The 13,154-nt window shown below is 49.2% G+C and overlaps 1 protein-coding gene and 1 long non-coding RNA gene across 2 annotated transcripts; one reads left to right on the top strand and one right to left on the bottom strand.

Annotated features, from left to right (window-relative positions):
* The first annotated feature begins 743 nt into the window (after positions 1-743).
* On the top strand, positions 744-3,495 carry irf2bp2a (interferon regulatory factor 2 binding protein 2a). The gene is made up of 2 exons (XM_023963052.2): positions 744-2,190; positions 2,379-3,495. The coding sequence occupies exons 1-2, from the start codon at positions 1,395-1,397 to the stop codon at positions 3,092-3,094; spliced, it is 1,512 nt and encodes a 503-aa protein (XP_023818820.1). The 5' UTR covers positions 744-1,394; the 3' UTR covers positions 3,095-3,495.
* Positions 3,496-8,103: 4,608 nt separating this feature from the next.
* Positions 8,104-8,665, bottom strand: LOC105355834 (uncharacterized). Its single transcript, XR_910163.3, has 3 exons — positions 8,507-8,665; positions 8,319-8,387; positions 8,104-8,240 (listed from the first exon to the last, which is right to left on the bottom strand). It is a non-coding gene; the product is annotated as an uncharacterized LOC105355834 (long non-coding RNA).
* Positions 8,666-13,154: the final 4,489 nt, after the last annotated feature.

The raw sequence follows: 13,154 nt of genomic DNA, 5'->3' as shown, positions 1-13,154 counted from the left end.
TTGTTCCTCACAAGTCATTTCCCAACCGTACCATGAACAGCACTTCCTGTTGTTGTTGGGATTTCATGATGTGTAAATAGTACAGTACTATATGATATGAGCTCCGGCGGGGGGACTTTCAGAGGTGTGCTCGGTGGCAGCAACTGGCTGGTTGAGCTTGTGGAAACGGGTCTGAAGAAAGCCTCTGTCACAGCCGCAGGCGCGCAGCCAAATGGCCTCCATAGATGGGTGAGGCAGATGAGGGTGCGTGACTAAACATCTCGCTTCCTCTTTCCAACGTCACACGGACTTGCACAAACATATCCTGCTTTGTGTCTGCAGGTTTCAGACACATTGCCTCACCCAGAGCCGGAGGACCGAGCTGCAGAGGGGCCCGGGTGAGCCCAAAAAACAGGAGGAATCTGCCCCAGGGGCTTCTGGGTGGAAGCAGCAACATCTCCTCTGTTGTAATAAACCTTACGGTCTTGGGTGCAGCTGAAGGGAATTCATCATCCCAGGGTGATTTCACTGATTGGAGAAGGCTGTAAGCTGAGTCCATTCAAGAGTTCAGAGGCTGGAAATCCCCACCTCGTGATGGAGCTTTCTGCTCTCTGACTGATGGAGGCGCAGCTCTGCAGCTCCACAATAACTGGAGCTCTGAATTCTAATAAAATCCACTTTTTACTGCTTCTAAAAATAGTCCTCCGAGCTGAGGCGCTGCTCCATTCAAAACTACGAGCTCGGTGCTTCTTGTTGTTGTTGCAGCAGCGTTTCCTTCGGGGTGGCTGTGCAGCAGCGTCCGCTCGGTCGGTGCAATTCAGAGTCTTTCGCCGAGCTGCAGCTGGATTCGGATCCGAATTCGGAACAAAAGCAGGAGCCAAGCGCGGCAGTTAAAGGGTTTTTTCGCCCCAAAAAAAAATCATTCATATTATCATTCCGTCCCGAAGAGCACTAGGCTCGCACCGGCGGATGGATATATAAATACATGTATTTTGTCAAATTGGGCAGGTTCCGGTGATTTAATGGTAAACAAAAAATAAAAACAGAGAAAAAGTGAGCGGTGAAGCTGCAGCAGGGCGCTGGAGGGGGGCGGGGGGGGTCTGTCGAAGAAATCAAGTCAATAGAAACTGAAGGGGAAGCAGGCGTTTAGAGCTCCGTGGTGACGTCACTGCTCCACATTGAGCCATAGTAGAGAGTCGGCGGAGGTAGACAGAGGAGCGCCGTAGTAAAGTACACACCGACATGAACTCCTCCACCTGAAACTTCACCCTTGTTGCTGTGAAAAACCCCGAGGAGCCGCGTTTGAGCGCGCGCCCCCCCTCCCGACCGACGGACCGTGCGCTTTGTTGGCTTTTTTACCGGGAGTTTGCAGGAAGAACGCGGCGTTTGGGGCTTGTTTCTCGCAGGGCTTGGCGATGTCGTCCGCAGCGGTCGCTGCGTCTTCCCGCCGGCAGTCGTGTTACTTGTGCGACCTTCCGCGCATGCCGTGGGCCATGCTGTGGGATTTTTCCGAGCCCGTTTGCCGCGGATGTGTCAACTACGAAGGAGCGGACCGCATCGAGATCGTCATCGACTCGGCCCGCCACCTCAAGCGGGTCCACGGCTTCCAGGAGGGCCGCTCTCCGGGGCCGGGCAAGAAGGAGATCCAGGCGATCAACCACCCCGCGGCGGGAGACCCCGGCTCCCGGCCGCCGCAGCCGCTGGACCGATACCCGCTTTCCTCCGACCGGCCGCCCCGGCTCGGTCCCGAGTACCAGTCCGGGCGGCAGGTGAACGGGATCCCGGTCCCCAATGGATTTACTAAACCCGACGAGCCGCCGGAGCTGAACCGGCAGAGCCCCAACCCGCGCAGGAACAGCGCCGTGCCCCCCAACCTAGTGCCTTTGGTGAACGGGAGCATGCCCCCGGTGCACGCCGTGAACGGCAGGGGCCAGATGGGGCTTCCCGCCGAGCTGGGCAAGAGACCCGCGTCGGTGTCCAGCACCGAGCACGAGCGCGAGGGCAAGGAGAAGCACAGACCGGACAGCTTGACCCCGGAGATCCTGGAGGGCCACAAAAGCAGGGCCGAGCAGGACTGGGGGGCCAAGAACAAAACCATGCGGGACTTTATGGGGGGGCTCCACGCCTACGACCCCCGGTTCAAGAAGGACCATGCGGTCATGCAACAAAGGGTGACGGGCTATGAGAGCAGCGCCTCCGCGACCAAGTCAGGTACGTGACCGCCCCCCCCCCCCCCCTCCACACACACACACACACACACACATACCCCCACCAGGGTCTGTCCCACCTGTTGTCTGCATTGTGCTCAGGTGAGGCAGGAAACTGCCCCCCCCCCCCCCCCCCAATTGTTTATGTTGGTGTCAGCTCAACAGTTTTCTTTAACCCTTCCCCCCCTGCAGACAGAGGAAAACACCCCCGCATGAAGAGAAAAGCCTCCCCGGAGCCGGAGGGAGAGGGCACCGCCGCCAAGCTGAACGGGGAGGGACAGCAGTGGCTGCCTCCCCCTGCCGAAGGACTCAAGATGCCCCCAGTGCCCCCGCCGAGCTTCGTCTCCCCCCCCTCCACGATATCCCCCCACTCTCGCACCACCCCACCCGAGGCGGCCCAGAACGGCCAGTCCCCCATGGCGGCACTCATCATGGCCGCGGACAACGCAGGCGGGAACAGCTCCCCCAAGGACGGCAACCAGGTGCACTCCACCACCCGCAGGAACAGCAGCAGCCCCATGTCGCCGTCCTCCATGACCCAGAGGCGGCTGGCGCAGAGGGAGGCGTCGGGGGCGGGCACCCCCCACGTGCCGGGCATGGACCAGGTGCACCCCCAGAACATTCCGGACTCCTCGGTGCCGGGCAGCATCCCTCTGTGCTGCACGCTGTGCCACGAGCGCCTGGAGGACACGCACTTTGTCCAGTGCCCGTCCGTGCCATCGCACAAGTTCTGCTTCCCGTGCTCCCGGGAGAGCATAAAGCAGCAGGGCGCCACGGGGGAGGTGTACTGTCCCAGCGGGGAGAAGTGCCCCCTGGTCGGCTCAAACGTACCGTGGGCTTTCATGCAGGGGGAGATCGCCACCATCCTGGCGGGGGACGTCAAAGTAAAAAAGGAGAGGGACCCTTGATCCCGTCCGTCTTTGGGGCGGGGAGGCAAAAAAAACACCTTTAAATATATAAATATCATCTGCATAACATTCAAACAGACTAACGGACATGTACATATTGGAACCAAGGGAAGAGTATACTTCGTAAACATGGTTGTATAATTTTTGATTTTGGAAAACATTGTGTTTCTATATTTTTGAAGATAAAGGTATGTACTCATCATAATGAACTACGTTCCTCTTTGTTGATGTTTATTGAAATTCTCGATGTACTTCTAGGTCTGGTGGCCGTTCCTGTTTAACGTAGAATGTGACTAATGCTACTCTACGAGCACTTGGCAAAACTAAAATGCTTTTAGCTGTACTTGTATGCACTTGTTTAAAAAAAAAATTGCCAAATACAATTTCTGATCTTGTATGAACTTGATTGTCTGAGCTTGCTTCATTCTGGGGCGACTTGAGCGAGCAGATCAGGGAGTCTTCTGGCTGCCTTTTCGGGAGCTTTTCCGCCGAATCCAACGACCAAAACAAAAGAAAGTAGACGTGCTGCTCCTGCTCTGCTCCATTTGGTGCATGGCTGTACTGATTGAACAGGTGCCAAGTCATGTTCCGTCAGTCAGCTGGAATCTGTTGAGTCAGTAATGAGAAAGTGCGCGACTGTTGTGACAAAACTGTGACCGCTAATTCCAATTTCTTGATGAAATGAGGCGTTTTTGACGGCAGGTGCATTGCTGTTTTCATTTATTTCCAGATTCCCTCCACTGCACCAATGACCTCCCTGATTTATGGGCTGCATTGTGCTGCTCTGGCGTATCGCTGATATATTGTCAAACGCTAAGAACTGATTTGGTGCCTGGCTTTTTTTTTTTCTTTTGCACCGAGTGCCTTCTCGGAGCCAATAATAACACTGCCGCTGCATGCCAAGTTTCCCCGTCCCGGCTCTTCAAATGCAAATACATCCGTTGCGGATTGGTGGCGTTCACAAACGCCCGCGAGCCTGGAGTGCTCCTTCAGGGCAGTGAAAGCAGCAAACGGCAGAGGAGCTTTTTGAGATTTCCCCCCAGACAAAGGAGTGCTGTGTAGCTGACGCTGCAGTCAGAGAAACCTGACATGGAGGAGGGGATATCTAGTAAAACAAAAACACCACTCTGTGAATGAATGAATGAATGAATCAGTCAGACGTAGTCTGCTCGTTGCTAATGTTTAATCACACCAACCTGCAGCGTGCAGCCAGAGCGTGCATCAAGTAGTCATCAGGCCCACAAACCACTCTTGCAGCCCAGAAATCCAATCAACATGTTGATCAACCTTACAGCCTTTTTTTGGGAAGCCGTCATTCATAATCCCGAAGACTATCTTTCCAAACTCTTCCAAAACAAGAACATTTGTTTGTTTTTTTCTGAGCGATTTGAGGATCTTGCTTTTTTTTTTTTTTTGCTGTACACCGTCGCCTTATCAGCTGGACTTTAGAACTGGCCCACTTTGATAAGGGTGATACTTTGCTGAGCCCAATGACAATGCACCACCTTCTCCATAAACCGTCACACCTGCCGGCGGTCAGATTCCCTACCTTGCTGACCCACTTATGGCTGTACGTGGACACAAAAGCCGGGCCTTCGTAACCCTCTTTGGAGAATGACGCAATCGGACATAAAAGACCTTTTCTGTTTTTGTCCACAAAGCTTTATGGCCCAGTCAGTACCTGTTTGCTTAGTGCTGAGGAAAATAGCCCGCTCTGTGTTGAATACATACATCGTGTGTCACTGGAAGTGTATTTGTCCTGACAAAGCTCTGCGGTTGCGTAGCTACCGGGGAAATCCGCAGATGCTTTGGTTCGTCCGGTCGCTTCATGAGCAGGAGGGAACTTTACCGAAACAAAACACGGCTATGATGACGAGGCCCATGCTTCTAAAGTTGGTGCGAAGACGACATCGTTTTGTGCCTGAAGTGAAGTGACTCACACCCTGTTTGTGGTTAATGACAAACCAGTTTTGTGTTGACATCCAAAACCCCTCGGGGCCTTGGAACGTACAGAGTCTTGCTCAAGAAGCAGAACAGGTTTCTCGGCCCTCAAACCGACTTTCTAAAAACGGCTCTGCACGTGAGGCCGATCCGAGTGAAACCGGAGGCACCGATGAATTGGCGTTCTCCCCGCAGGTTCATGACCAAACACGGCACAAACTCCAATCGATGGTCGTAAAATCCTTCTCAGACTGATTGATTCGCTTGACAGGATCATGTTAATCAAGCTAAGTGAAAAGCAATAACTGGTGGGTGAAGCGGAGGGTCTGCCTCACTGTTGTGGTTTTACTCGGCTTGAATTTGGAATTAAAGAGTAAAAAAAAAAGAGCTGCCTGTTTGGTAAAAACAGCAGAATATCCTTCATTTTTGGTACATTTTCTAAAAACAATCAACGTTTCTGAGTAAAAGTGAAGCAGTCAATGCAGCCAGCTGTTTCACTAATGAATCTATGTTTAGCACAATAAATCAAAATGCGTGCTGGAGCTGCTGTAATCCCCTGAAAGCGAGCAGAGGCAGCGACACGCCAACAGCAGGATCTGGTCCACATTCTCCACTCCCAGTATAACTGATCTGCTCGGTTAATTTTAGAGCTGTCAGGAAAAACAAGGTCACGGCAAACGTTGTATTGAGGGCATGCTCAGATCTGCCTGCTTTTCTTTTCATCAATCAAAGTTTCCCTTTGGTGCTGGGCTCCAGCTCCTGAGAGACTTGTAATGACGGTTTCTCTTCTTGGCATCCAGGGAGAAACTGGAGCTCCAACCGGCAATTAGGAGCAGCGAGGCTGAATCCGGAGGATGTGTAAAATGTCCCTTCATTCTTGGCTTGGTCAACAGATTGGAGGGGGGGGGCATGGATCTGGTCTGTTTACCAGGAAAGGCCCGCAAAACTTCAGATGCTTACAGTTCCGAGTGTCAAACGTGTTTTTACTTGGAGTGGTATGAAACATGTTAGTGTGGAAAACAAACAGTATCTGGAACACAATCTGGATTTTTGGGGGATTATTTTTGTGAGGTTTGCCGTTTTAGACACCGCCATGGTGTTTGGAGAGCCCATTCTTACTGTTTCTCCCACTTCTGATCCAGTCCTGCCTCCTCTGACGGGCGGTTACTTCTCCATCTTCACGTATTCCTGCTTTCTGGTGTGAATTAAGTCTGTGAAATGGAAATGAGGACTCTCACACACACCCCCCCATCTCTTTCCAGACATCAGAACCAAGCTGCGCCTCCAATGTTTTTCTCAGATCTTGGAGTGCTGCCAAATCTTATAAGTGGAGCAGAGAGGGGAGCGGTGGAGGAAGAGATGGAGCAGAATGCAGAGGAGGGCGAGGAGGCGTCGAGCAGAAAAGATGAAAGGAGAGAGGATGAAAAATGAAGGAGGGAACATGCTTAGATGAGGACAAAGCTCGGGACGGGTCCAAGAGCCATCGAGACCGCTCCGGTGTTCTAGCCGAGTCCAGCACAATCCTGCTTTTCTGCTGAGACACTACTCCTGGCTTTGGCTCCGGATCAGCTGATAAGATGGCGTGCTGCGACTTTGCCAAATGAAAAAGGCAGCAGATGAGTCAGGACGGCATCTCCTGCTATTTAGAAAGTGCTACTTATAATAGTAGAATCTAAATTGTGGCCAACCAAGGCTTTTAATTGACATAATTAGTCTTTGTCAGCCGTATCTCTGGATGAAATCTTCCCTCCAGACGTTTATTTTGGGCCTCTGCATACCAGCCGCCGTGCTGAGATTCTTGCTGTCCGCCTCCGACATGTTTAAGTTAGATGTAGGTGTCAGTATGAGCCGGGCTATAAGTAAACATGGCAGCAGGAAGAGCAGCTTTGATTCCCAGCATGCCGCACGGCTCCAAACTGCTTCATCAACACAGAGATCCTAAAAATAAAAGAATAAAACAGCCTGGCCATCTTCACGTTATTATGCAAACATTGTATATCAGGACTGGACTGAGTGGGACCACAAGTGGGAAGAACCTGCTGGCTACAAAAAGCCAAAATCTCAGAAATAAATAGCTGTTTCTCAGTCATAAATACCCATTCATACTCCGATACCTTTTTTAACCCTTTAATGTCGCCGGCCACACACGCTCTTTTGTATATTGTAAAACTTTGACCGTTAACGCGATCAATCAGCTGATTCTGACACAGCTATGCTCCGAAATGCAACACATTATAGACGTAAAGTGTTGCGTAACGGTGCAACCCTTGTGCTATCCTAGGCACTTTAACATTGGGAGTTGGGTCATCTAGACCCACTAGACAGTGCGCTGAACCTTTTTTCTTCAATGGTTTGTGATCTTCACTGGTGTCCATGGATTACATGAAATCTCTCCACCTTTATCCACCTTTGTCATGGTAGGGAGAACACGTCAATTTAGGGGGGGGTCATCTAAGATAGCACAAGGGTTAATTGCGTAAACGGTTGAAGAGTTGCGGTCGTCGAATGAAAGTCAATGCTGGAGCTGAAGCTCCGGTGTCAAAGGAGCAAATGTGCTCTTGCTTATGTTGAGTTTTTCTTCATAATATTTTATTCTGTAATGCAAGTCATTCAAAGTGCCTTAATAAAAGTGGGTGGACATTTGATTGACAGATTCTCTCGAGCCTGCCTTTAAGTGGTGTGGACCCTCCAACAACTCCTGATTGGTAAGAGTGGTTGCCGTAGAAACATTGACTCAGACCGATTCTGACCAATCACTGCTTTCTGACGTTGTCCGGCTCCAACATGGCAGCTTCCATATTGTGGAAAAATGGCGACCGAATTGACTTCCTTTGTTTGGATCTTCGGTTAATGTCTCACTCGCTCCAGTTTACAAATACGGTTTATGGTTTTGTGAACTGTCTGTAGCAGGCTGGTTTCTGCATCCCTGACAGGTTTGTCTGATCAGCTGAGAGTCTGGATTGCAGAAGACGCCGCGTCGGAAGAGGACCATCTGCCTTCACGGCTGCAGAGCGACGGCGAGCATGACGATGCAGAAAGACCAGCGCCTCCCGCTCAGACACAGCGGCGGCGGTGACGGCAGAAGCGTCTCAGCATCCTGAAGAGAGGACGAGCTCGCGGGCTGATGAATGACAGAGTACTCTGGCGTGTGTCAGCAGGTCTGTGATGATGTATTATGGGATGCTGCCCCTTTCTCCTGCTTTCTCTACTCGAGGGACACATTTGTAATTATTCAACTGCGCCGTTAAACTTTAGCTGTTGTCCAAGGCAACACAAAAAGTACCTTTTTGTTGTGTGTTAATCCAGGATTCCTGCAGGATTGGCGCTGCAATATGCAGCATCTTTCATCTCGCTGAAGGAATGCAGTTGTCAGTATTTAAAAAAACAACACTCAGATATCCTGACACCTTTGTTTTTTCATCTTTACGTCACATTTGCGCCCACACACAAAGCACACATCCACAAACTCACTGTAGTTTCTTCTCTGTGTTGCATAACTGGGTGGGAGCCGTTTCCTCTGAGAGCTAATGTTCCTGTCAATCAAGGCTTCCACTGCACCATCTCCGCAGAGGCAGAGGAAAGCTTTCACCGCCTTTGTTCAGGCTGCCATTTTGAAAGGCTCCGTCTCCGCTTCCTACGCCTCTGAGCTGTTGACGTTGGAGCGTTGGGGTTCAGGAGGCGGGGAGGTCAGCCTCCACAGGGAGAACAAGCAGGACTGTGTTTGACAGGTGTGTGCTATTCGTGGAGCCGGTGACTCCAACATGTTACACAACTGCACGGTTTATTTAGACTGAGGCTGCAGAGGATCTGATAACCTGCATGTCTCGACAGGTGTCTGCAGGAATAATGGGACAGTAAATAAGGGAAAAGAAGGATTTTATAGCTCAAGGCTGAGAAAAGGGAACTTGGAACGCTGCAGGATTGCAAATCTGCGGTACTTTCTCAAACCGGGACCCAGGCAGAGCACAGTTGTATTTAGCCATCAGAACATAAAGTATGCTAATGACAGGCTGTGCTTGATATACTGTATACATGTCTGCTGCTCTGTAATGATATAATCACAGAGCAAGAGCAGCAGCTGCTCCCCTCCCCTTGTCCTCCTCTTTGGCTGGAATGTGCAGGACGAGAAAAATGATCCAATGTCATCCGGCGTGATGGAAGCTTCTCCGCTGAGCCAGGGGGACGTGTCTGAGGGAAGGGAGGGAGCGGATATTTCTGGTTTGACTGAGCTCGGGCACCGAGCCAAGCATGCCGACAGAAAGGAAGGGAGGCGGCGGCGTCGGCGGGGGAGGAGGGGGGGGGGCTTGGTTGAGAAAGAAAGCAGAGAGATAGAAAACCTTTTGGGCTGGCGCTCTTTCAGCTTCACAAGCACGCAGCTGCTTCTGGAAAATTCGGCACCCTGCCCTACTTAACCACCTTGCATGGCATGAATGACAAGAGTGGCCTAGCCTTGAACAGCGGGCCTAACGGTACAATTTCCCTAGCCTTGCACATGGTGGAAAAATCAACAATGAAGGGGGCACAATGTGGAACCGAAATCCTGGGTTTAGAGAGGCTTTGTCTGGACAAGGACGCGCTCGACCCGGACTTTAGAAAAGGCCATGTTCCAAAATGCCAGCTGATAAGCTTTGATGGGGTGACTCGGTCACCAACCGGTCACTAATTTGGGAGCAGAAGCCGACAGATTTCTCTCGGCTCATGTTGTAGGAAAAGATTGGAAGATCTGAGGCGACATGCGCCGCCACGACCAGTCATCGCTTGCCTTGGATCTACCAGCGAATGGTGTGTGAGAGCAGATGAGATAATGCTAACCCTTATCCTTTCAACCCTCTCCGGTGTTGACATTACCCCGCCCAACCCCTGTGAGCACACAGGGCCACGGCTCCGGCTGTCTGATAAAGAGGTGAATCAGCTGCTTACATGTCCCGCTCTCCTCCTCCTCCTCCTCCTCTGCCAGGCAATAAACCCCCGAACGCCCCCGTCATGCTCGTCCACAAGGCCTTATGTGTACATTCAGCACATGCTGGACTGTATAAATAGAAGCAACTGCGTGGCTCGCTGCTGACACCTGACATTTTCATGCCCCAGCATGCCCCTGATACGCTTGGCGCGCATTCTTTTCCTGGGTTTATCCATCTGTTGACACAGGGCCCAACACCCCAAGTCACTACTATGTTCTAGTAAAATTACACCAGCCTCCTTCTATTCATCGGAACATGCAAGCACTGCATGGCACAGGCTTTAGGCCCCCCTCCTCCAGGCTTAGTTCCTTCACCAGACCATCCATCCGAATCATTCGTCTTCATATTGATGTTTGAGGGAAAAAAAGAAAGAAAAAAAATACCAGAATGAGATGGGAATTGCGAGGAGCTGAAAGGTGCGCGGCAGAATGCAAGGCCGCATGCAGGCGGGGTGCTTCCTGGCCGCCTGCCAGCCTCCAGCAGCAGAAGCAGCAGCAACAGCTCTGCAGCATGTCAATACGCCCGTTGCCAGGGAAACAGGGGGAGTGCGCATAGCAACACGGTCCATAGAAAAGCTCATCGCCACGCTCTCCCCATTTCCTATCTAAAACGTTCAGAGCATCAGTGCAGAAAATGAGGTTCCTGATGTGAAGTAGAACCACAAGAACGGCAACAGGTCGGATTGCTCAAAAGTTTTTTGTCTTCTTTTTTTCCCTCTGATACAAAAAACAAACACACAAAACAGATTCATTACATATTGAACTACTCAGTGACACATTTAAATGTGATTTTTATGATTTGGTCCTCAGGGTGACTCAGGCTCCGTTGCAAAGTCCCGACTTGTGACACGGTTCCTGCTTTTCTGTGTCACTGCGGCCTATCGGCTCCTCTCGAGCTGTGACCTTGATCAAAGCTGCTTCTCTGTCTCTTTGCAGATATCACCGCTCTCTTTCCATTAAGTGTAAAGACATTTATCTCTGTGCGGTGGAACAGATAGCAGCGTTCTTTGATCAAATCTTCTGCCTCGTGACGCGATTGTTTCCTCTGAGTGTCTGTCTATCCATCCACAGCTGTTTTATGATCGCAGAGGTTTTTTTGTTTGTCTTTCTCTTTGTGGATGAAGGACGGTTAGAGGACGACTCTGTCTGTCAGCCACACCTAGTTGGCTCTCTTATCCATGTCTGTCTGTGCTGGTATCACTGAGGGGGGGGGGTTTGGGGAGCCAGCAATAGCTCCTCTGTGTTTTTCAGCGCCGTATCTGCGCTTGCGAGCGGCCTAACAGCTGCTGCTGCAGTGTCTGAGCTTGCTCGGGGATGCAGATGAAAGTGCTGATGCGTCCTGTTATTTTGGGCTGTGCTGTCCCCTCGGGGCCAAGGCAATTTTTTTTTTTTTTTTTTTTGGGTGGAAGGATTGTTGGAGGAGGGTGTGGGTAGGCTGTGAACCCAGAGGGGGATTTTAGCAGAGCACATCCCAGAATGCAAAGCAAGCCCTCATTGCCACATGGCGTTGTGGGAATCCTTTAACCCCCAGTAATCTGAATTCTCCAGTGAGTTTGCAATTCATATCAGCTGTTTACAATGGCACAGGAATGATGCCGACCCCCCCCCCCCCCCCCTTTTTCCATTCAAAAGTTAACGTATAGGTTTTTAAAAAGTTTAAGCTAAAAACACATTTTTTCAAAATGTAAAATGAATTTTAATAGTTTAGCCAAGCTGTTCGTTTATGTATTTAAATTGTTTTGTTTCTATTTCTATCTCTACACATTTGAGTTTTGTTATAAAATCTCAATTATATGGATTTTACACATAAAAAAGACTGCATTTGGTGCTCAAAATTAAAAATTTCGGACAGTTTCAGGGAAACTGAAGAACCTTGCTGTCATATAATGAACAATATTTGTAAAAACAAAACAAAAAAACTTGCTAAAAATATAAATATCCAGCATTTTTTTTAATTAGAAATGAATAAAGTAAATTGAAAAGTAGAAAAGGAGAAGTTCAAAAAGGCTCCAAACTACTATCTGGGTTAAACAGTCAACAGAGAAGATATTCAGCTCGGTGAGTTTTTAATAATATTCAAGCGAGAAGATATTTTATTATTCCTCAAAAGGAAATGATTAAACTAAATATTATGATATATTTCAGCAAGTACTCAATCATAAATGATAATTGTGTCTAAAATACATAAATAAAGCTTAACCGCCTAACCTTGTTGGTATAAATAAAGTATTTGAGTCATATAGAACGGCTGAAAAGGGTTGCAATCAGTTCAAGGTTAATATTGTTGTAATGAGTAAACTCCAATGTTTATAATACTGTCAAATAAAAATGCTTGAGATGACAGTTTACTTCAAACCTGCAGTTAAAACTGTAAATATTGTACATTCTGTTGTTCCTTTTTGATAAAAAAATAGGTAAATTCGTACAGTTGTGTTGATGAATGAGTTGTTTTCTTGTTTTCCTCATCAAGCTGCAGGTTTTGAACAAAGCCGACTCACACACTCGCTCCTGTAAATCAAACTCATCCTTAAAATGTTTCTCATCTTCACCTCCGAGCATTTGTCGACACTTTTCCGAGGAACCGAAGGCCGAGCTGTTCACATGTTCTGCTTTAAGCTGAATTTACGGCGACGTGTTTGAACTTGCACTCGCTCCACGTGCATCACTGCGACTCTGGCAGAGGCGGTGCTGCACGTCAGCAGCAACACACAGTAATGAGGCCGGCCGCGCCACCATTTACCCTCCTTTACGGCTGGTGATGTGGATCTTTGCACGGACGTATAACGCTCACATTTCCATTCGGATCACACTCTGCTGTGATATCGGGTCTCGTTTGGCGTGGAAAGATGCCATTTACTTAATAACTCTCACCCTCACACCTATAAAAACGACTTCATTTATTTAGTTTCCGTTTACTAAAACCTGCCAGGGATTCCCAGAATCCTTTGGTTCTGCACTTAATCAAAGGAGACTCGTTTGTGCACAATATGACACACTGTTAATTAAGAGAGATACTCTCCGACTGTTGCATAAATCATTTTCTTTCAGGTTTTATGCTTGGTCAAACATTGCAATTTGCATCTTGTTGTAATAATATCACCAGAAGAATAACGAGGAGATCGTTAAAGGCTGTCGCATCATCACCAGAGGATTTGTCAA

This window comes from Oryzias latipes, chromosome 15 (genome assembly GCF_053564925.1).
Source record: "Oryzias latipes strain Hd-rR chromosome 15, Olatipes_Hd-rR_3.1".
In the NCBI taxonomy this organism is placed as follows: Eukaryota; Metazoa; Chordata; class Actinopteri; order Beloniformes; family Adrianichthyidae; genus Oryzias; species Oryzias latipes.
This window is presented reverse-complemented; position numbering and strand designations above follow the sequence as displayed.